At 31.4% G+C, this 24,106-nt stretch overlaps 2 protein-coding genes across 5 annotated transcripts; both read left to right on the top strand.

Moving 5' to 3' along the window:
* The first annotated feature begins 3,158 nt into the window (after positions 1–3,158).
* Positions 3,159–14,050, top strand: LOC143147560 (uncharacterized). Of its 2 annotated transcripts, none has more exons than XM_076312900.1 (4): positions 3,159–3,236; positions 8,531–8,585; positions 11,599–11,757; positions 12,251–14,050. In XM_076312900.1, exons 2-4 carry the CDS (start codon positions 8,541–8,543, stop codon positions 12,437–12,439), a joined length of 393 nt encoding a protein of 130 aa, XP_076169015.1. In that variant the 5' UTR covers positions 3,159–3,236; positions 8,531–8,540; the 3' UTR covers positions 12,440–14,050. The 2 variants fall into 2 exon arrangements, with proteins under 2 accessions (XP_076169015.1, XP_076169014.1); XM_076312899.1 differs by lacking the exon at positions 3,159–3,236 and adding an exon at positions 4,060–4,165.
* Positions 14,051–14,961: 911 nt separating this feature from the next.
* Smurf (SMAD specific E3 ubiquitin protein ligase) lies at positions 14,962–23,639 on the top strand. Of its 3 annotated transcripts, none has more exons than XM_076311944.1 (13): positions 14,962–15,115; positions 16,046–16,084; positions 16,156–16,264; positions 16,340–16,473; positions 16,557–16,821; positions 16,895–17,358; positions 17,441–17,690; positions 17,780–17,946; positions 18,347–18,537; positions 18,675–19,072; positions 19,148–19,608; positions 19,682–19,872; positions 19,953–23,639. In XM_076311944.1, exons 1-12 carry the CDS (start codon positions 15,061–15,063, stop codon positions 19,867–19,869), a joined length of 2,721 nt encoding a protein of 906 aa, XP_076168059.1. In that variant the 5' UTR covers positions 14,962–15,060; the 3' UTR covers positions 19,870–19,872; positions 19,953–23,639. The 3 variants fall into 3 exon arrangements, with proteins under 3 accessions (XP_076168059.1, XP_076168058.1, XP_076168057.1); XM_076311943.1 differs by having other exon boundaries at positions 17,777–17,946; positions 19,956–23,639; XM_076311942.1 differs by having other exon boundaries at positions 17,777–17,946.
* The last annotated feature ends 467 nt before the right edge of the window (positions 23,640–24,106 follow it).

The raw sequence follows: 24,106 nt of genomic DNA, 5'->3' as shown, positions 1-24,106 counted from the left end.
TTGTATTTGTATTCGTATATGAAATTTATCTTTGTTCAATTTTATCAACGTTTTACTCAATCGCGTGGCCATAGTTCTATATTTTATAACATGATTAGACTTAATTTATTAGTATATTATAAACTCGATGAATCCTGTGAAAACATTGGTTGAATTTTAATATCATTTTTTTTTTTATAAACCTATACAGAATGTATACAATTTCCAATACATCATTTTTGTATTTCGAGTTGGACGGTTTCACATTAATGGGCAAAAATGGCCAATACTCTAGCCCGAATGTTTCTGCGATCGTGACGTTTTCTTTACACTGACATAGGTAACATCTATTAAGAAATATGATGCAATGCGTGTGTTCTTGGAGTCCGCTGTTATAAATTCCACTTAAGTACGTAAATTTCACGATACTTCGCATCCTAGTGACACAATATGACGTCATCGTGCAATCAGTTAGGTGATGTCACTCGCGAGGGCGTAGAATCGGTGTAAGGTTGTTCATAAGAGAATTCGCGAAAAGCGCCATTTAGACGATTTAACTCGGATTGTTACCGACTGACATAAGATGAAATTTTACCCATTCCTTACTAAAATATTCAATGAAATTAAATATGCATTTAAACATTCATTATCAAAAAATATAACTTCACAATTAGTTAGCAAAAACATAAAATAAAGTATATGTAATCAATTGCTTAAAACACGACAAAAACAATTTTTTTTCTTATTTCAAAAGTTGCATAAAAATTTCTTTTCATCTCAAGTGTTATATTTTATTCCTTTCTGATGCTAACAATGAATTTTCCTTATATTCTTAGTGGAAAGCCCATGTATGTTGCATAATTTTCTTTGGACACATGTAAAAAGTAAATAATATACTTCTAGATAGAATTCAATTAATATTTATGGAAAAATCCTGTATTTTTGTAGGAAACTGTTAATTTTATGGAAAATCTTTTCGAAATACCCATAATGCACATATTCTAGTATTTTTACAATACCTATCGATAGAGATTGTCAGTACTAAATTCTTATCGTATTTTCTCTATATCCAAATTCGAAAAAAAAAAAAAAATTTACAATCTTATTTCTCAATTGAGCAAAATCAGTCTCGGTTCACATGAAAGTTATTTCTAAAACTCTATTTAAAATTACTGCATAACTGTGTCTCTGATATATGTACATATCTTGCAATCGGATTCACAATCATCAAATTTAATGAATTGAATAATGCACGTGAGTTATACAAGCTAATCGATAACACTTTCGATGCGTTCCGAACGACACAAGCGAAAAATGAATCAGGGCACTACGTATAGTGGAATTAAAATGGCAGTATGACTTTGAAAAAAACAAACGACGCTGCATCGATTATTACAAAACATAATGAATATAATTTGAAATATTAACTTGTAACTACGCAAAAACGTTGCGTATTACGAAATACCTAGTCCCATTAACTAAAACTCCGTATTCCCTTTCATGAAAACTTGCGCTGAACCATTAACTTGAATGAACCTGATCGCGCTCTAGTGGTTCTCAGCTCAATTCCCTTACAGAATACTGCAAATGCTTGAAAAAGGAAAATATCTATATACCAGTAGCAAAGATTATTAACCAATGACAATTGAAACATCGAAGTAAAATAATTCTAATAATTATTCGATGAATTCTCAATTAATTCTCAAACGACTATACGTACCAAAAAAAGATAAACGAACCCGAATAGAAATAAAAAATGTTCACGTAAGGTACATTACAATCTCGTATATTTAACGTAAATAGCCTTCGTTCTTATTTTTTAATGTTATTTTTACAGATTTTGTAAAAAATATGTAAAATATTTAATCAAATGAAAATCTATTGGTGAAGTTTCAAAAGAATATTTCGTACTCTGATTCGTTGAAAGTTTTCATCGTTATCTTTGATGCAAAGGATATTGAATTATCGTACAAAAGGATCGATTTCCAATTATATGCAATATTTTCTCGAAAAGTGTTCAAAGTTCAATATCGTTGCATAGAAATGAGTGCAGCTCGACAACGAGAGTGAACGAGATTGAACAATGACTAGTGCAAGGAATGAATCGTGTACTGATAAAAACTTAAATGTCTATATTTACCATCATATCCTTGTTAAAGAATTACCAATGAATCGGATGATTTCCTGATAAAATAAGCCACTTCTAATTCGGCCGAGTTTGTACACGTATGCGAAGCGACAGGATCTCGAGTATTGTGCATCGAACACGTTTAATTAAGAATAATTCGAATTGAGTCGTGTTTGAATTCATTTTCATCGGTTGAAGCTCGCCAATCCATTGACGATTGCAGAATATAGAAATTTATGTCCCACGATTATATCTTATTAATAATACAGGCACGAAGGTTAAATTTAAGCAAACGTGACGTTCGATGCGACATTTTTTCAATCAAATTTATATAAAAAAAACGATATCAAACTAAATGATAATTGATATCATTTCTGTCCATGTTTGGTTCCACGTTGAACGAAAAATCGTGGTTAAAAATTGGATTCTCTTTGTACAACATTTTAGTAATCAGTGCGGTTTGGTCGATGAATGACCATGTGGAACATAATTTGAGAGTCACTGTACAACGGAGGCGACACGGGTATAGTAAAATGGAGGTTACGTAGGTGTATAAAGGTTGGTCCACACTCGTGAACAGAGAAGGCAACGTTTGCAACGGTCTCAACTGGACCCACACTTTTAACATTGCCCGGTTAGCAAACTCTAACAATAAGTATGAACAAAATCAATTGGCCGCGCACGACCACCGTAGAGTTATACCTATTATACCTGCTTGGCTAGCCCTGTCGTCCTATTCCTCGTTCATTCGTAAAAATTCACAAGCGCACGCTTTGTCTCTAAAGTAGGATAAAAATAGAAAAAGGCAACTGTCTCTGAAGCACATCCCGGGAAAGTAGGAGTAATGTTTGACCCGATATACAAGCAACAAAGTAATCGTGGGCGACCAGTTTAATTTGATCAGAGTGTAGCGAGCTGACATTTATGATAGCGATACAAGTAAAACTATCTTCTTGTGTTTATAAATAGGAATACCAGATTCTTTTTTGAAGTTCGTGCGATAATCATGGGATGCAAAGAAGGGGTAGAAGCATATGGTGGCGATACAAGTGACTCCATAGGCACGGAGACCTTCCCAAGCTGCATACACATAACTGCGTCACTTGATCGAACACCGATATTGTATCAGGTAACTCCAAACACTACCGTACCTTCTTTTTTTTTTTTTACTTTAACGTTTACACGGAGAATTCCTTTTAGAAGGTTGTAAATAAAATTGAAGAAAGTGATTTTACCCCGTTACAATAAATACTGGCCGGAAAATAAATTAAAATGAAAGAGAGAGATATCGCTGGTATCTAATAAGATCTATATACGAACGAAAAATGAATGTATCGCAGTTTTGCAACCGTGTAGATTTAAAGGTCCATAAAATCATAAAATCATACTACAATCCAATGTTCAACTTCCACTAGTTGAATGTTCATCGCGCGATCGATTTTCATTCGATTGTGTCTTACAGAGTTTCATTTTGTCATTAAAGCCTGAACTCGATCAATCCACTTAATAAGAAATGTATACGTTCACGAAATTCGCCAGTAAATGTATACACTCTTTGAATCGATGAGACTCTTACTGGTAAATGTAAATATTTACTATTTAATTTTGCAAACTGTTCGAACGAAATTTCATTAGGAGAAACGAAATCCGACGAGAATGCTCACGATTGGCAAAGTATTTACGTGGAAAGGTTATCTATACATTTACGACAGTTCGCGGTTGGAAATATGGTCCTATCAGGGTTTTGATATTATTTGATGCATCGATTGCATCGTTAGTCATCGAGCGAAAGAGTGGGGCAAGAATCGGCCGTATCAGGATAAGCGGTGAGTGATCATCCAAATTGATTCTCACTTCGCCTTGATTGTAGTATTCTGTTACAAATGTGAACTCACCTTAAAAGAATGCGTAAACGTAGCCCTGTTTCGGTTGGTCGTAAAAATCGGAGCTCGGCGTCGCTCCTTCACAATACGCGATCAGTCTTCGGCACCAGTTGTTGCTAAACCATCGTCTTGTGAACATCTACGCGCGGTGTAACGAAGCCATCGAGTCTGTCGTGTAAGTCCACCTTCGATAAATAAGTGGGTCAATTTTGATTTTACATGAACATTTACATAAAGAATTGAAATTACATTAGCGATTGAACTAGAATTAAACTCAACGGGCGCCGAAAAAGAAATAATTAACGTTTAATTAACGTTAATGCGATAATTACGTTGTTGTGTAAGAACGTAACAACACTGTCGCAAAATTAATTTCATAAACGATTCGTATACGTGGATGCTAAATTCGCTAGAAATTTCTTTAATCGTTATGAAGTTGGCCTATTTATCGTTCCCTCAAGTTGTCTGTTCATCTGGTGTTTATTAATTCACTATCGACATTGTGTCGAACGTGCTACACAAAAGCGATTAGTAAAGCAAATCGGTTTTTGTTCATTTTTTTGATGTACCAAGATTCTATTCATTACGTATCGGTTAAAAACGTTTATAGGATCATTGATCACTCGTGCGGATTCTAAAAATTGTATCGAATTAATTATTTAACATCCTCGTTGTGATTTTAATATTTTGGTTTCAAATGCATTTCTTAATTATGTTGTTTACTTTAAATCATAATGGTCCCAAATCTATGTGACGGAATTTTATCTTAATTGAGGGTCATTAACTTTGATAACCTTCGTGGAAATTTGTGATTGTAAATCAACATGGAAAGACAAACGTCATCTTGCCGTTTCACATTTTTTCTTTTTATTCAATTTTGTAACCCAAGTGCAATAAAAAAATATTAATGGATACGTTTATCATAAAGTGTTTTCACGTTTCGAACTCATACTTTGTCATACTGTTTTGATGAAATAATGAGAAATATTTACTTCGATTAAAATTAAATATCTTCTTAAATTCTGTCAACCTTAACATAATTTATCAAATAAATTTCTGTTGAATAGGTTAATTTAAAGTTTCCCGAAAAATAAATACCAAAGGAATATGGTAGATAATAAAAAAATTGGTATAATACATGAACATTTGTAAAACATGATAGAAAAGTATGCAATACTTCAGTTATAAAATATATTCTAAAAATGTAACAAGCATGATAATTCATACGTACGTTTCTTGTAAGTAAATGATGAGCAACTGTAGAATGAGTAAGCTTCTAATCTGAACGATTTCCATTCATGTGTTAATTCTTTGAAAAATGGATACATAATATGTATAAATACATAATATGTCAGTTTCATGTTTTTCATTTTAATTTTTATCGTAGAAATTTATAATTCTTAATCATTTTTGTGCAAAAAATGCTACGATTATAAATATAAAATAACAATATTAAAATATGTGTAAAAAAAAACAAAGAAAGAATTGAAACGAAAAGTGTTTGAATTAACATGTCGAAAATATTATATTAAAATTTTACTAGATTTATACAATATAAGTTTCGTACTGTAATTAAAATAACACACTTGAGAAAAGTGAATACCAGTATCACGGTATAAAATATCTCCAATATTCAAAAAGTAAGAAAATATAAATTATATCTGAAATAATTTAAAAATTAAGATTAAACATATTTTTCTATCGTATCAAAATCCGTTTTCTTTTTATACAAAATTTAATCCATGCAGAAATTCCGGTGGTCATTGTTTAGGAATGCTTTTGTTATTCGAGGATGAGATTCTATTGTAGTAATAAAGACGTTACGTTGGGAGAAATTGTAAAAACTGAGTCAAGGCTTTCCGGTACGGCCAATGACTGTACGCGTGAAAGTATAGCTTTCTTTTGAGTCCTGATTGTATAGGATATACGACACAACCATTTTTCGTTTCCCGTTTTATTTGCTTTCCTCTGTTAATATTCTGTCGTGACGATCCTCACGTCAACACATATTGTGACATTGAGAGTAGCTTCCAGATGACCTAGCTCTGTATCATTGCATTTTCTATTTTTGCGGATTACGATGGAGTTACTAAGAACAGTATTACTGTGTTTTGTAAACTGATATTTCAGCGAAATTTCGTGCCTGTCTGCGTAAACTATGAAAATATTTTTCCGAAATATATGTATACAATACAATGTATACAAATATATGTATACAATACGTACAGATTGCTCTTTTTGTTTACGTATATACATTGATCATTCGAAAATTAAAAATTTATGATTAAATTATTTTTCAAAATATGATGAACTCTGATATTACAATAAATTATAGGAGAAATGTTTTTGCGCAATATTGTTCACTCAACGATGGTATAAATTCAAGCCAGGTGGTATTATCTGTACCAGTCATTTTGTCCATTTTTGGCATTACATGGTCAACGCAAATAATGGCTTGTTCCACTGACCCAACTATACGAAGTATTTTCATTGTAAATTTTTCATGAAGTACACACGAGGTAGGAAAATCAAACGTTGGAAATTATCGTTTTAACTTTCTCTTACATCGCGAAAAAGTAGTAAACGTTTCTCTAATTCTTTACTGGTAATTACCGAAAGATTAATATCATCGAATACATAGACGTGTATACGAATACATACGAAACAGTGAAAAGAACTCACTAATTGGTATATAATATAAATACAAGAATTACTCGATAATTTGATGCTGGAAATTTCTACCGCAAGCGTTTAGAGCAATAAGGAGTTGATCTAGCATTTCGTATTTTGTTACAAAAAAATAACTCGTAGTATCAGATTTACTGGATGAAATTTCACTTACGATCTATTAAAGTTTAACCGTTAGTTATAATTAATTTTATTCATAATATTTTTATTACAAAGATTAAATTTTACTTAATGTATTTAATTTTGAATTTTGTACGAATTGTTTTTTCATTCGGTTAATGGGCGAGGGGGAAGAAAATTAAAAGGAATCTTAAACGAGAATTTTAGGTTACGGTCACCGTTGATAGTATAATTCTTGTGTCACCTCATGAATATCTAAATATAACGTCAGTGACTGGTTATTGTTGTCGTTGACTGTTGTGGTTCACATGTGAAGCTTTGCAGTGTTCAAAGTAGAGCAAACACAAATTCTTAAATAATATCAACGATTCCACTGTCAAAACATGTTTCAGAAAAATTTCCATTTTTCGAACTTTCTCTCCTAAAATAACAAGTCGATTGCAGATGCATATATTCATCAGACAAAAGCTAAGCTAAGCGACGAAACCTTTGGCCTTACCCATCGTAAAACTTCCTGATTTCACCCTATTCAAAGTCAGTATGCGTTTTCAGTACGCTATCTTTCTGACACTACTTTCTTCCTCATATTAATGAATGAACACTAACGTTGCAAACGTAACCAAGATTCCGCACAATCGATAGAAAAAGATTACTATAGGGAGCTAAAGAGACCTGTTTCGAGAGGTTTTATAAAATAGGGGACTCTGTCTATAGACTGCCTTTTTTTATGTCCAACTTAACAGTCATGTGTTGAGAAAATATCTAAATTAAACACAAACATCTTCATCAGTATGTTACTTGGTCGACGAAACAATTTACACCGTTTTGTTAAATTAAGATTTCAGGATAGAAAAGTATATCATTTAGGTGTCTTGCGGAATTTAACAAAATTGTGTAAGGATAAGGATACAAACTGTAAAGTACTTGTTTACTTAACAACTATTTTTTGTACTTATTGGCCGAACAAATCAACAGACGATCGTATACGATACAATGTCTTTATATACGATCACGCGTCGCAGCTTGCAAAGTTAGTTTTATTGGAAAAAGTTCACTTAGCGAACAAGTGAATTGGCAAGATTGATTTTTTAATCGCGCTGCATTATCCACGTGTACAATTTCACGGTAACGCCACGTGTATGCATTAAAGCTGATCGATATTTCAGGAAAAACGTAATGTCAAACAATTTGGTCTCCAAAACGGGATTCAAGTATAAATCAAGATTAAAAGTAGAATAAAAGTATTATATGTATCGTATTATTATTACCACCATCATCATTTATTTAGAGCAAAATCTTGTAAACGGTGTATCTTAATAATTAATGTTCTACATGTTTTATACTATAGATATTGTTAAATTTTATATTATAATCTTTTTCAATAATTTTAAAGTTATTAAACTAAAGATTCGTGAATAACGTCGATCTTGTCGATGATCGCACGAATCTATTAAAAGAACCGCATAGATGCATATAGATTGCATCAAACCTTTAATAATCACATTAAGCATTATTTGCAATTCACTTTATATTTGTAGAGTGAATCAAACAAAGGCCGTGAGTAATCATTCGCTATTTACACTAGAAACCTATCGGTGAAATTAATGAACACAGAGTTATTAAAATAAACAGATCAAAGTGATACGGACTACTAGAAATTAATTGATGTTGAAATATCTAATCGTTATCATATCCTATTAAATCTAATTACAGGATCTTTTCCATTTTACAGGTAAACAAAAATGGCCACGCTCACGAGACTTTCTATCATCAAATTTTTAGAACTGGTAAGTAATGCAATAACTATCAAAATTATTGAGTATTCAGTTATTCGGTAGTTTGGTATATTATAATTCTAAAAATATTCACTTATCAAAATGAAAGATAGAAAGGTAAGATATTTAATAACCTGTGTTAAATAGATGAAATTTTGGCATCTCTGTATCTAGGCAAAAGTATCTAATAATAAATAAAAAGTAAACAACTTTTTATTTGTTAACTCGTTGAATCAAAATTGGAATTTGTCGAATAAATTACTATACATTGATTTAATTATTCATTTTTTATTCGAATAACATTTTGCCTATTCCTGCTCACATGTTGATACGTATGTACATGACTGCAACAATTTATCTTGTTGAAATTTTGTTCCGCTCGCTCCAGGAATAACCTTAGTCACTTCGTCAGTCTTGATATTATGCTTTTCCAGAGCGATATGAATCAGTATCAAATGTAAAAATCTGGTGAGCAAAGTGAGTAAACTAAACACAAATGTATTTACCAGCGAGTCTACCAAATGGAAAATGACATAATAGCTGGTGATTACTACATAAAAGATTCACTTCTCGTTACGGTCACATCTCAGACCGGAAGACAATTACTACCCAAGTTTCCGTTAGAATTCTTTAGACACGCATACAATGCATTGTGATCTTGAAAATCGGGTCTTCTTTAGCCGTCCTATTTTCAATGACGACTTCGTACAATTTATTTTTTTTTCATTTTCTCTCATTCTTGTATCTTCACTGTATTATTTTCTCATTTTAATATCAAAATTATTAACATTTACAAGAATGACACATATATTTAAAGCTTTACGAAGATCGTACGATATTTCATAGTTTCACTTTCAAAAGCATCGAAAGTACCGTTTACCTCAAAATACATTAATGAGTATCATTAACGATTTAATACGAAATCTACCAACAAATTTAAACACACCGGTGACCTCTAAGATAAAGTAGACAAAATATTAAATTAAAAAAGAAATTTTCTTAAAAACTTTCTGGTTTTTACGCTAAACTACCTGCAACAGTAACGTTTCATTGTGAGATAAATGATGTTTTTACACTTTTACTCGTCACTGTAATTTTGCGCTCTACTTACAAGCATTCTTCGAACGTTATTGTATATTTTAGAACTGACTCTAGTGTCCAAATACGAATATACAACTTCAATGTCTGAAAACAAGAGTAACTTCTCTCTATCCAATTTCTTTATTGCATCCGAATGCTCTGGTTACTTAAATGCAAAGTTTGATAGAACAATTCAGCAATTTGTATTCTCCTTTTAAAAGTTGCTCCCACACTTTGGATCGAGAGATTTGTCATTGTTCAAAATTATACTGAATCAAGATGAAGCTGAACGGGAGAAGGTTTACCGACATTGACACAATTAAAACGAACGTGACAGAGGAGCTCAACAATTTCTCACTGAAAGACTATCAGCGATATTTTCCGAAGTGGCAATGACGTTGAAGCAAATGCATATTATCAACTGGGTACTATTTCGAAGAAGACTGTTGTTAGAGTCTATTATCTAACTGCTAAAACTATTATTGTATACAAAAGTTATTAATACTGTTTGATTACTCCTCGTTTGATCGAAAGATGTATCGATAAATGAAACAAGGCTCTCGATCTTTTCTACGGAAGAAAAATTGATAGTGTTATGACAAGCCTTCGAGGAATGCGCTTTAAATCAGGTAACAAACTCGGTGCATGACGTAACGTTAGTAGACAATTAATTAGCAATGCTGCGCGTATCGCGGCGAGGTGACTGCGGCTCATAACGCGTTATGAATGTAACATTAAAAACGAGATGTAAGAATACTTTCTGGGAAGCATTGGTATTTCTCGGATGATTGATAGAACAAAGAGTCGTGTGAATTCTTAGTCAAAAGTAGCACCCGTTCCCTTGAAATAGAACGAAGTTCGTAACTGGAACGCAATAGCAGAATGTTAATGCGTTATTTATGGTTACATCGATGGAGTCGCTGTACTTGTTTCATCGGCCCAGTTTCGTGTCGTTAACTTTCCTATTTAAGAGAACAACTATTTTCATGCCTTATCCTTTTCCTAACGTTCATTACGATCGGCCAGTGGGAAATTTCGAATTGTATTTTCCTGCAGAATTAAACAATACTCTGTGTATTATTGCGACGAGAATTTAAATATTGTTCAGGAAATGTTACGGTTATCAAAATATTAATATTAACGATGATTTATCGGTGAAATTGATTTACAGTGCGCTACTATAACGTAACTGTAAACAAACTCCCACTCGTTCGCTTTCAATTTAAATTTATTATAATAATAGCACGTGTTGCAATCAACTTCGTATGTTTTATGATAAAATATTACAGACACGAACGAATTAATTAATACAATCATTTATCTTTTTATTATCTATATTACGGTACATCGTACGATACATACATACACCGCACCCATGTGACACACCCCGTGCACGTACTAAGGACAGCGTTACCATTTGTATGACAAATAAATATTTATTCGTCCATTTATGTTATTCGAAGAAAAATTTATTTGTCGCTCGGAAATATAATGTTATTCGTTACCAAAGTTAGCGCCAAATGTTGGTCGTTCGAGGCCACTTCCCCCACTGCTTATGAAGTTATAAAATATGTACCTCGTTTTGTAATGTATCCTTATACGGAAAAATGAAAAACACGAGAGAAAGAGTCACAAAGTGATTAAACAGTACGATGGGGTTAACACCTCTGTGATCTTGATCGGTCAAAATATTTTGTAGTCACCGTACTCGCTATATTACTCGACGATATTCAAAAAAGGAAATATGTACGTATTGTTTAAATTAACCAATTTTTCATCTATCACGAAAAGAAGAAATTGAAATCGATCCATTCAATATATTGAGCATTTCTAAATCATTTTTATTATCCAATTGAATGTTACTGCAATTATTATTTGTGTTTCCCTATTATCATTCACACCACGCAAGTTTGTTTCTAACAAAAGAATTTATTACTAATTACAGCTAATAGTATGCGTCCTCATAGGATTGCATTACAACTCCTTCAATGCTACAAGTCAACACACTACAATGATCACAATAGGTACCTTTGGTGGATATCTAATTATTCTCGTGGGATTATTTGCTGGTAGTCTAATGGGAACACCGGTCAATCGTCGCGTGGTACGTACAGATCGAGTTAAACATACAATTTTCCATTTCAATGCAAAAAAAAGTACAAAATTCGTAATGTTAACGCGCTTAACGTATACCATATTGTTTCTTTATTCGTTATATGTATCATCGTTCAAAAATATGATTTCGAAATATAATTCGATAGAGATTTAGTATAACCGACGAGGACGAAATTTTGGTTATTATAATTTTATAAAGTACGATCGTTTCACGTCGAAGCAACAAACCACTTACGCGTTATAAGAACGACTATTTAAAGTCTTGGAAGAAATAGGGAAGTATTTTTCAAAAACCTGACCAAATATTTCTGCTATTTGAATCTTGAAGCTGAATTAACTTTCTTCTAACTTTTCAACACATTGAAGGAAAAAGTTTTCGTTCGTGAAATTTGCCCCTACTGATAAAATCAATTTTTTCCCCATCTATCGTAAAGATATTCGTATTTACAGAAAGATAACTTACGAAAATTTCATTTTCATAGGATCTCTTCTTCTCCTTGATCGGCTGTGCACTGTTCATTGTTGCCGGAGCTCTGAACATCGACTACTTCTCAAACATGGTCCACAGGAGCTCCTTCCGGGACACAGGACTCGCTAAAGGATCCATCAGCATAATCGAAGGAGTTCTATTTCTCGTGGACGCGTTCCTCACGTTCCGAGGAGAGGCATAAAAAAGAATTTATAATTAATTTTTAAGTAATGCCACCAACCGCACAATCATCATTCGTTCTCGATCAGTGTAATCACATTCCGCGGTGAAAAGCTGGCGGATCTATCATCGAACAAAAATACTGCCAAAGATCAAATGAATTTACTTCGTTAGACATTTTGATGGAAAAATACTCCGTAACAGATTTGGAGCAATTCTTCTTGCTACAAACGTTAATCGATTTATGTGCACAATATTACAAAACTATAAGAAATTACGAAATAGAGAACGGAGTACAAACAATGAAATTTTTTAATAACATTGTCAGCCCCCTATTATCGAGGACAGAAATATTTTATACGAAAGTACATAATAATATACACGAAATATACCTGTTTCTAAAAATATTTCTTTCGTGTTATTATAATTGTGATACTGTTCATAGGAAAAGCCTAGCGTAGACAAAGAATCTAAGGAACATTCGTATGGCAAGTCACGAAAGTATTCGAATGCTTGTAACCGATGATTTTTTATCCGAAGATACGTTGAAAATGTAAAATGAGATTTTGTTTTCGACAAAATTCATTTTTAAAGTTCGTTGTACATAATCATATCGCTCCCTGTATATAACAACAAATACAGTGACTAAGGTTCATTTAATCAGAATCCAAATGCATGCATATGCGACACATTTTTTTTAGAATAAAAGATGGTACAGGAAAATTATATTTTATGTTTTTAATCTGTTTCTGGATAAGAAATCACCATAATTTCAATTGTAATACTGACGTATCAAAATACTGTTACGACAACAGTAAAATACAAATACCAGATTTGTATTGACAAAATTTGAAGAAAGTTTGGCAACATGTTTAGTAGTCAACATTAGTAGTAGTATGAAATACTTGCCAATACAACTATAAAAATATTTTAAAATCTTTCTACATAAGTATTCGGATAATAGAACATGTTTGGATTCATTGATTCATGCACATTTATAAATGAATTCATTTTAATACGGTTAACAAAACCATAGATTTTATTCAACTAATTAGTAAGAATTACGTTATAATAAACGTTGATAGAAATCATTCCCCATTATCGCGTTCCATACATATTCAAACGTGAAACATACTCTTTAAAAATTTCGATTGCAAGCTTTCAAATACTTTTCTGCTAGCCGTACGCGAAGTGCATTTGTTTCCAAAGAAAATATTTTTTAAATATTTTTTTAAGCAAGTTCGTATTAGACGGCAAAATGTAAGTAGTATATATAACTTAAAATTTCAAGTGTACAACACTGAAACTGTACCGAAATCTTTTTCTGGAAGCGGCAGTCCCTCTCTAATGTAAGGCCAGTGAAAGTTGTAATCGTTATTATTGCACATAAATTAAGCAATGATCGCGCTCTACATGTACACTGCATGAAAATGAAACAACGGTTACTGCGCAGCAGTAACATTTTTTTTTTCTACCGTGTCATATCGTAACTCGCTTTTCACGTTTATTACGATTTTAATTATTTTACAATCGACTCGAATACTTTGTAACAAAATATTCTAAATGTTACTGTGTAATATATGTACCTACATACAGTTATGCAAAATAAATCGTGTTTCTTCGTTTTTTTAAATATGGTTAACTTCATACCCCGTCGAATTCTATTTTACGTACAAGCTGTTAAAAAAGGGTTCAATACTTTGTTTAGAGTATTTAGTGTTCATTAATACGCCAGTGACTAGTTTATTTTAGCAATAATAAAAATAGTATTATTTTATAAAGTGAATAAATATAATTATCAGTTGTAGTTAATTATAATAGTAACACAATTAATTATTAATATTGTTTCAATATTATTATTATTATTATTATTGTTGTTGTTGTTTTAGTAAGTAATGTAATAATAACACAGAAACAGTTCTTCAATTCATTTTTACCGCTTTTTTGCCTATTTCGATAAATATTCACGTATATAAAGTTTATACTATACCTCTTTGAACATTTGATGTATATTCTTATAATTAATTTTTTGATAAGGTGGTACGTAAAGTTATAGTTGTTCTCTGCGTTGAGAAAGAAAATCGACACAACAAAAAAATGTGTTCAAATGAAATCTACTTCTTCTTGACCGTATTTTATCCATAATTGTTATACTCCATTTGCAAATTGCAATCGTAACAAATCTCATTCAGAGAAACAATAGTTTTCTCTATTAATTTTTTCGACTATTTTAGAAAAGGTACTATATTTTCTTTCAATTCCTCGAGTCATTATACATAATATTAAATAGAACGTGAATTGTACTTTCAAAGTAAATTACTATATTCACCCAAATATAATTTCAAGTCAATTGTTTAGGAGCCACACTTGAATGTTACTATACCATTTAAAATTTATTGAAACATTGTACAAAAATTGAAACTCTATAAGCGTCTGACAAATCGCGCAATAGTTTCGATATCTCGCGAGTTTCAAATCGACGTAAAAAGAGTCGAGTCGATACAGTCGGTAAGGTCGATCAGCTGCAATAGTCGATCGTGCATGGTTGCGTGTGTGCGGATTGCACCGCCGCTTCGAGGCAGCAGCTTTATTTACTAATTAGAGTGCCGATGTGCAGTAGGAAGCGTTAAATGTGCGTGGAAAATGTCGAATCCGGGCGGTAGTAGGAGGAATGGGGCCATGAAGATTCGTTTGACGAGTGAGTTTATCAGGAAATCACAATGATTCTACCGAGAGAGGAAAGTCGGCCGATAGCCAACACGCGTTGTGATCCTTTCCGTGCCTTGTATTTGTTGTGTGTTCGTTAATATGGCACCGTCATAAACCTTATGGAGGGTCGTATTCGAGAAACGTCAAAGCAGTCTTTGCAAATATCGGTTTTTGTTCGTTCGGTGTAATACGAAGAAGATGCGCAAATCAAGGTTTGACTAGGGTTTTCGTCCTTTGGTTATGGCAACTCCCTATCGGAGGTCAAGACCCCACCGTGAGCACTCCGGGAGACCGTAGGCCGAAGACGTTAATTTTGGTGAACTTGTCACGCCCGCATTGACTCTCCCTTAATGTCTAACACTTTCCGGAGGGCTATAATAGTTGGAAGCATTTTTCAGTTTAAAATGACTCAATGTTGATTGATTCAATGAAGATTATAGCCGAGATCAAATCGAATGTGAATAGGCCCAATTAACAAATGTCAGACGCCTAGTACTGATGCTCAAGCTTAATATTTCTTTAAAACATGTATTGTTCATATTTTGTTATTTTCGAAATCTCAAACTCCATTGTATATATAAAACTTTATAATGTTTCTTTGTATAAGAGACTCACAATAAAAAATTCCTATTTTCTTTTCTTTTTTAAACTGGTTACAATGTAGATTGTTATTTAATGTCATCCTTGATACAAAAAATTATCGATAAAGCTGATAAATCATAAAAAGAAGAACAATATAAAATTAACATTTGTATGTAGTTATAATATTATATCTGTAGGCTATTAAAAAAATATACTTATTGAATCATTTTGCTTTTAAGCTATTTTCATTCATTACATTGCTTTCTTTATAATATGTGCATTGTAAAAGTATATTAATGCAGATTAAACTTATAATTTCATTATATACATTTTTCAGTTTTATGTGCCCGTAATCTTGCCAGAAAAGATCTGTTTCGTGAGTATCTTTTGTGTGCAATAGAGATTAAAATGATAAAATAATAGTTAATTGCAAAAGATTGATTTCAGGCCTACCGGATCCTTTTGCTAAAATCACAGTTGATGGTTCAGGTCAGTGTCATAGCACAGATACATGCAAGGCAACACTAGATCCCAAATGGAATCAACATTACGACTTGTAATTATTTAAATATTATAATAAAAACCTAATTTTATGCATGAAAAATGTATTAATCCTTAATTTATTTTATAGATATATTGGAAAAAATGATGGCATTACCATATCAGTTTGGAATCATAAAAAGATTCTTAAAAAGAAAGGTGGAGGATTTCTGGGATGTGTACGAATATTATCTAATACAATTCAAAGACTTAAGGATACAGGATGTAATTATTGCTGCCGACAGTAATGTATAGTGATCAATATAACTTTTATGATATTAATCATAAAATATATATTTATTTTATAGATCAACGATTAGATCTTTGCAAAGCACACTCAGATGATACAGATGTCGTTAAAGGACAAATTGTTATATCTCTGTTATCGCGAGATGGTCATAACGGTGCTGTAAGCAATACAGTGGGTCATAATGCTGTAGTGGATGTCCTTGGAGACCTTAGTTGTCCAACAGATTTACCAGATGGTTGGGAAGAAAGAAGGACTCAGAGTGGACGACTTTATTATGTTAATCATTATACTAGAACCACACAGTGGATTCGTCCAAATGCTCGGTAAATTTTGTTTATAAAGGAATCAGAAATATTTAATAATAAATTTACTTATATAGTTTGATTTTTATAATAGTCCCAGCAATGGTATTATACCAACTACGCCTGAGCCACCACCGCTCCCTTTTTCTGAATCCACTTCTCCCAGTGGTAGTGGGAGTCCTCCTAATTTGACAACTGAAAGTCCTACAAGGTACACACCTGAATGGAATGGAGAAGGAACACCAAGTAGAACACCTAGCAGAGATAGTTCTGCTTCAAATACACCGAGAAATACACCAACCCAACAGCAAAACAGAAATCAACAAAATCAACATAATACAAGAAATATGACACCAGCATCAGTGAGGGAACGACGACCAGTAAGAGCAGCTGATGAACAGAATGGCAATCAAAGTGGAAATGTTAGACCAGATCGTAGCACTAATAATGGTCAACCTCGTAGGCCTAATCGAAGTAATAGAAATAGAAACAGTGTAATACCGAATAATGAGAGGAGATATGATCCTCCACAACCACCAGATTTACCTAGAGGTTATGGTGAGTATTAAATTACTAAAAAATTCTCTAGGTATGGAAACATGTGCAAAAATTGGATGAAAATAAAATAAATACTTTATAGAAATGAGGAAAACACAACAAGGACAAGTATATTTTTATCATGTACCAAGTGGTTCATCTACATGGCATGATCCTAGAATACCTCGTGATTTACCAGCAAATGAATTGGCAAATGAACTTGGACCATTACCTAGTGGCTGGGAAATGCGACAAACGCAAAGTGGTCGTGTTTATTTTGTTGATCACAATAATAGAACTACACAATTTACTGACCCCAGATTGTCCAGTCAAATTATAAGCAATTTATTAAAGTAAGTTAGTGGTAAATGATAATATTTAAATGAGTTTATAAGTATTTCGTTTCTTTAAAATTATAAAATTATTTTTTTTATGACAGTAGGAGACAAAATAATAGTATACCTAATCAAACAAGCAATTCAAGTAATTCAGCTACAGCTGCAGGTGAAACAGCAGAAGCAGATACACCTGCATCACCCAGCATTCAATGCAATATTGTTCAACAAAGGCCAAGAACAGAAAGTAGTAGTAATAATAATTCGCCATCATGTGAGTCTGAGCAATATTTCAATTACTTAGTGTATTATTAATTCTATAATCTTTTTATTTTGCAAATCAAGCTTGAAATATAAATATGGAATATATAAAATTTATGATTATTATGTATACAATTTATCAATATTATTGATACCGTTTAAATTATAGGCAGACTAATGAATTTTATGTTATACAGAAACAAAACAAAAACATATTTACACATTATTCAATTTCATCTTATCTCTGTTGGGTATCTTTTCAATGGTTAGATCTATAATTTTGCTCCAACAAAATGCATTTCCATTTTTATGAGAATTTTGTTTATTAGAGCAGAACATTGTAATCACTGTGATTTAATTAATACTCTTCAGTAAAAGTAACTTCATTTATGTTTTATACATTTGTAATTTAGTGGAAAATACATCAAGTCAAAATGCACAGACCGTATCTGAATTACCAAAGGAACTAATGGATAATGAACTTTTGCCAAAATATAAACGAGATTTAGTGGCAAAGTTGAAGTGTTTGAGAGCAGAATTGAATGCTCTGCAACCTCAAAGTGGACATTGTAGGCTGGAAGTGTCAAGAAATGAAATATTTGAAGTAAGTGTTTAAATACATTAATGATTAACATGTCATTCATGAATGGCATTGAAGATTAACTAAAAAGTCATTCTTTAAATTGTGATATTGATGATAATTATAATAGAAATTTTGTAAGTATATAATTACTTGTTTAGGAGTCATACAGATTAATAATGAAAATGCGACCAAAAGACATGCGCAAAAGACTTATGGTAAAATTCCGTGGTGAAGAAGGTCTTGACTATGGTGGAGTAGCACGAGAATGGTTATATTTATTGTCACATGAAATGTTAAATCCACAATATGGATTATTTCAATATTCAAGAGATGACAATTATACGCTCCAAATCAATCCAGACTCGGGAATAAATCCTGAACACTTATCATATTTTCATTTTGCTGGCAGGATAATAGGAATTGCTGTTTTTCATGGTCATCATATAGATGGTGGCTTCACAACTCCATTTTACAAAATGTTGCTTAACAAAGCTATTACTCTCACCGATATAGAAGGAGTTGATCCAGAATTGCATAGAAGTCTTACATGGATGTTGTAAGTAAATAAGAGTAATGAGTACATAAAATTTCTATAAAACATATTGCAGAAATATTTTTATTTTAATGACAGAGAAAATAGTATAGACGGAGTTTTGGATGCTACATTTTCAGTAGAGCATAGTAGTTTTGGAGTATTAAAAAACCACGAACTAAAACCAGGCGGTAAAGACATTCCTGTAACTGAAGAAAATAAAAGGGAATATGTCCGGTTATATGTAAATTATCGCTTTATGCGAGGAATTGAGCAACAATTTCTGGCATTGCAAAAAGGATTTCACGAACTAATACCACCTCAACTGTTAAGACCATTTGATGAAAGAGAATTAGAATTGGTTATAGGTGGCTTAGGTACTATTGATATCAATGACTGGAAAATGCACACACGATTGAAACATTGTACACCCGATACACCAGTGGTAAAATGGTTTTGGCAAATTGTGGAATCTTATGGAGAAGAAATGAGGGCTCGATTACTTCAGTTTGTTACTGGAAGTTCGAGAGTTCCCCTGCAGGGTTTTAAAGCTTTGCAAGGTAAAAACATATATTCATTTTAATTAAAATATTTTTTTTTAATTTTTCAAGCATTGTTCATACATTTTCATAGGATCAACGGGAGCCGCGGGTCCACGTCTGTTTACAATTCATGCCGTTGATGCGCCTAGTGAAAATTTGCCCAAAGCGCATACTTGTTTCAATAGAATAGATATTCCAGAAAGTTATCCGTGTTATCAAAAAATGCTTGATAAACTTACACAAGCAGTTGAAGAAACTTGTGGTTTTGCTGTTGAATAATAGGTAAAATACATAACCTTATTTTATGTGTAGCATATACATATTCTGTTTTATAGAATCACTGAGACTATACATTTTCATAGCAGGAAATATTCGTCGACAGATTTTACTGTCGTTAAATTAAAAATTAACGTTTGAAGTACCGAGAGATGTTATCTGAGGAGAGTAAGGAAAGAGCTAGTATTATAGAATGAAAATGTTAATACATAGGATGTCAGGAATATTTCTGACCATGTTTTTGTACAAATGTCTGAATGGCCTTGATGGTTGTAATGACCGACAAGTAATTGTCGATTGGTACATCATGTATATGAACACACTTGTGATTTCCTCACTTCGTCCATGAACATTTAAAATGAATGGTTCCTCAGAAGTTTTGATTATATTGGTCTCTAATTATTTATTATTCAATGACTGATAGAGATGCGCAAAAATTACAATTTCATTGAGGTAAATATTTTGATTGGCCTAAATTTTGACTTTGTTTATATTAACCAAGTTTTCCGTCATAACTCTAGAATCAATAATTTACTTATAAGATCACCATCAAAGAATTAACTTCATTGTTCAAGGTATGATAGAAAAATCATGCATGCACAAATATGTATGGAAAATGAATTCTTTCACATAATGAAAAACATTGTTCAATTATAAAATACACTCATATTAGTATTTTATATTAAACGAAAATATCTCGAAAAATAAATGGATAATGTAAGAATCTCAGAGCATTCAAAATTTTTCATTGTGCACTACTTGAAAGAAATTTCCTGTTACAGGACAACGTATTTCATTCTCGAAAGGTTTCAATTTCTTTTCAATCAAATGTAGTAACAATATGCACAGTCAATTAATAATTCCGCATTAACTACCTTTGAAATAATAGAGTTTAGTGACAGATTAAGAATATATACTCAAATTCACATTACTATAATCGGATATCTGTTGAAAACAGTGCTGGAAATCTAGTATTTTACAGATGTATTATTATAATTGACTCATGGTGGTCAAAGGGAAAATACAAAATTTGTATATACATCATGACCTTAAACGCAAGTGTCAAATTTCTTATATTGTGAATGTATTTAATACATGTTCTTAATTATTTATAGGAACGTGCTAATTTCATATCAACAATCACATCATTATACAACACATCTGTACATTTGATTAAATATTTTGAACATAGATTTAGAATTATTAGAAAAATATCATTTTCAATTAATTTTTGTTAGAATGAAAATTAACAAGTACGAAGTACTGTCATTGAAAGTAAGAAAGGGTGTACACGTTCTCAGTATTAAAATTTATTTTAGTATATGAACACTTGCGTTAAGGAATTTTGTAACGCAATCGGCAAATTTTGTTATTGCTGCGCAACTCGTATCGAACGAAGATTATTGTTGCTTGTTTTGTAGCCAATAGCACCGAATGCGTTAAAAAATGTAAATAATAAAGTTTAATATAAAATTAATAACACAAGCGTATAATGTGTGCGCCAAATAGTCGGCTTTGCACGATAAAAACGCATCGGTTCTAGTATAGGCTAAATCGTGAATTGTGTACATTAGCTTTAATTTAAAATGGAACACATATTTAAAAAAAAGAGTTTATTCGACGAGTTTATGTAAAGTTAGAAAATTTTGATCGAATCGACTCTTTTGTTTTAGGAGTTCACAAAATAATCTATACTTTACTAACTTTTAGTAAAGCATAGAGAAATTTATTTATCGCACGAAACCTTCATTTAGTCTCTAGCATTTACTTTTATTGTAAAAATCTAGTGGCTAATAGCACGAATCATCATTTCGTATTATTATTGCATTATTGTATTTTATTCTGCACTTAACTGTGATCAAGCATATCTTGAAAAGAGAAGAAACAGTGGGAGACACTTTTTAATGGTTTATTTTAATGTTTTACACATGTATATGTGTTCCTTTTTTTAAATAACAAACCTTTATATTAATACTTGTTTCAATAATGCTCTTATTAGCGAAACGTTATATTTTATATTTAATGTCTAAAAGTATCACCCGTTTTCGGTTTTGAAATACGGTCTGATTACTTTGTCTTCATATTTGTGAAGATTTATTATGAATATACTATTATCCTCCCTACTTTGCATGATATAGTAATGAGGCAATCATTTAATTTTTATACATATGAGAGCAACTACAATAGTTAGTGACGTTGACGGTGATAATAATGACTACACATTCGAAAAGTTTCGTGAAACAGTATTAAATGAAATTTATCGAATGATATTGCTGATTTGAAGCTATCTAATCATGTCAAAATATTATTCACATTTTTCTTATTCTTACAATATTAATTTTTTAAAACTTCCTTTAAATTTATAATAAGACTTACATTAATTTTTAATATATACTCTAATGTTCTCGAATTTAAATTACTGATAACCACATGAGAGTCTCCCACGAGTTTGTTATATTTTAAACTTTTTTCGATTTCTATCGCATCTGAGGGGAATAAAGGCCTTATTAGTGCCTTGGAGTTGATGTCAATGAGAATAGAACAAAAATGTTATGTCTATTATATTTTGGAATAACAATAATATTGCATGTCATTTTAAAAAAACATCTCACTAATTCTAAAAAATATCTAAAAAATTGTCTTAACGTAAATTTTACTAGTGTATGTATAGATTATTATAGAACAAATGACCCTATGGTTGGAATATGAATAGAAATGAATAATGTCACAATGTGGGCAAGCATTGCCAAAAAGTTTTAACTGATTCAAACCCTTAAATATTTACCAAGTAATAGACACCTTTCTGATTAATTATCTCTTGCTGTTAATAAAGAAGGGCAAAAATAATATAAATATTTTGTAAGTAAATTGATCTACAAACTAGTGATGCAGTAAGTGATAAATATCCTCAAAAGAACCTTTAATACTTTTAAACGTATTACATGCATGAGTAATCGAGAACAAAAAATCAATGTTTATTACTTAAGATATAATTAATGCAAATAAAATAGTACTTTCAACTATGTATTATTATATGCAATTAAGTTTGGTTGCTCGTGCATGAAATGCATTAAAGCACAATAACATAGAAACTGTTTTGAACAATTTTTGACTGCCTAATTACGCAAATTCAGCAGGAGACAATATTAAACAATGAATTAAGATAAAGGGTACAAAATTAGAAAATGATTTAATACATATCATGTAAAATAACTTTCATTGCAACTTGAAGTTTCAGATGCGAACGTAATTAAGCAGAATAATTATTAATAAACTACGGGTATAGATGCTCTCTTAAATTGCGTGAACGTTCAACGATTAATAATAATCGGAGTTTTTACTAAACGTATGTGGTGGCCGGATTTCGAATTCCATGTTAAGTACATTGTATACTGTGCTTGGCAATAATAGAATTTTACTCTACCAAATAGCAGGATATTTTGCAAATATTTATTAACACCCATTAAAGAATGCATTTCGAAAATACTTTTCGTCAAAAATCAGTAATAGATGAAAACGTATTAATAGAAATGAGGAATCGTTTATTCAATAACTTATACATGGATTTTTAGGACTTATTTATCAAGGTATGCGTGAAAATTATAGAAAATTGCGAATATGTTACACTGCAATTATTTTATTATTATTATTATTATTGCTATTGTAATCGTTGTTATTATCATTATTGCGCAGAACCTTCGAAATATAATTGTATATACATCTTTTCCTTTTGTATTTTGGATGAAATGTATATTTTAATAAAATATCCAAAGTATGAATTTTTTTAATCTTGTCTTCATATTATATATACGTACATAAAAGTGGATACCGGGTTTTTTTTTCTTTTTTTTTTCTTTTTTTTTTTTTAATAAAATATAGCAGCGGAATCATTAATTACAATTGATGAGAGAAATATTTTAAATTATGTAGTTACAAATTAAATTTATTCAATATGTAAGGTATGTATGTATGTCATATGTACGAGATTTGTCTAATGGTCAAACAATAACGTCTATAACTTTTCAATTAATTTATAGAATTAATTTTTAATAAAACCATTTATGAATATTATATATTTCTAGAACAAAAGTTGTTTAAACGATGGCAAACGATTTACTCTAGAAAAAACTAACATTTAAAATATATTATATAATTATTTTGTGGCTTCAAATTATCTAATTCTATTTGAATATGTATTAAAGGCATTTGTAGTATATTTTTAACGGATTATGCAAGTAAC

Source organism: Ptiloglossa arizonensis, chromosome 5 (assembly GCF_051014685.1).
Source record: "Ptiloglossa arizonensis isolate GNS036 chromosome 5, iyPtiAriz1_principal, whole genome shotgun sequence".
In the NCBI taxonomy this organism is placed as follows: domain Eukaryota; kingdom Metazoa; phylum Arthropoda; class Insecta; order Hymenoptera; family Colletidae; genus Ptiloglossa; species Ptiloglossa arizonensis.
The sequence above is the reverse complement of the archived record's forward strand: the minus strand, read 5'-3'. Positions and strand labels throughout refer to the sequence as shown.

Bases quoted from the DNA above. Each gene is read 5' to 3' on its own strand.
- LOC143147560 (XM_076312900.1), top strand. From the start codon at position 8,541: ATGGCCACGCTCACGAGACTTTCTATCATCAAATTTTTAGAACTG. The intron at 8,586-11,598 runs GTAAGTAATGCA...TACTAATTACAG, and splicing joins TCATCAAATTTTTAGAACTG to CTAATAGTATGCGTCCTCAT. The intron at 11,758-12,250 runs GTACGTACAGAT...TCATTTTCATAG, and splicing joins CACCGGTCAATCGTCGCGTG to GATCTCTTCTTCTCCTTGAT.
- Smurf (XM_076311943.1), top strand. From the start codon at position 15,061: ATGTCGAATCCGGGCGGTAGTAGGAGGAATGGGGCCATGAAGATTCGT. The intron at 17,359-17,440 runs GTGAGTATTAAA...AATACTTTATAG, and splicing joins AGATTTACCTAGAGGTTATG to AAATGAGGAAAACACAACAA. The intron at 19,609-19,681 runs GTAAAAACATAT...ACATTTTCATAG, and splicing joins GGGTTTTAAAGCTTTGCAAG to GATCAACGGGAGCCGCGGGT.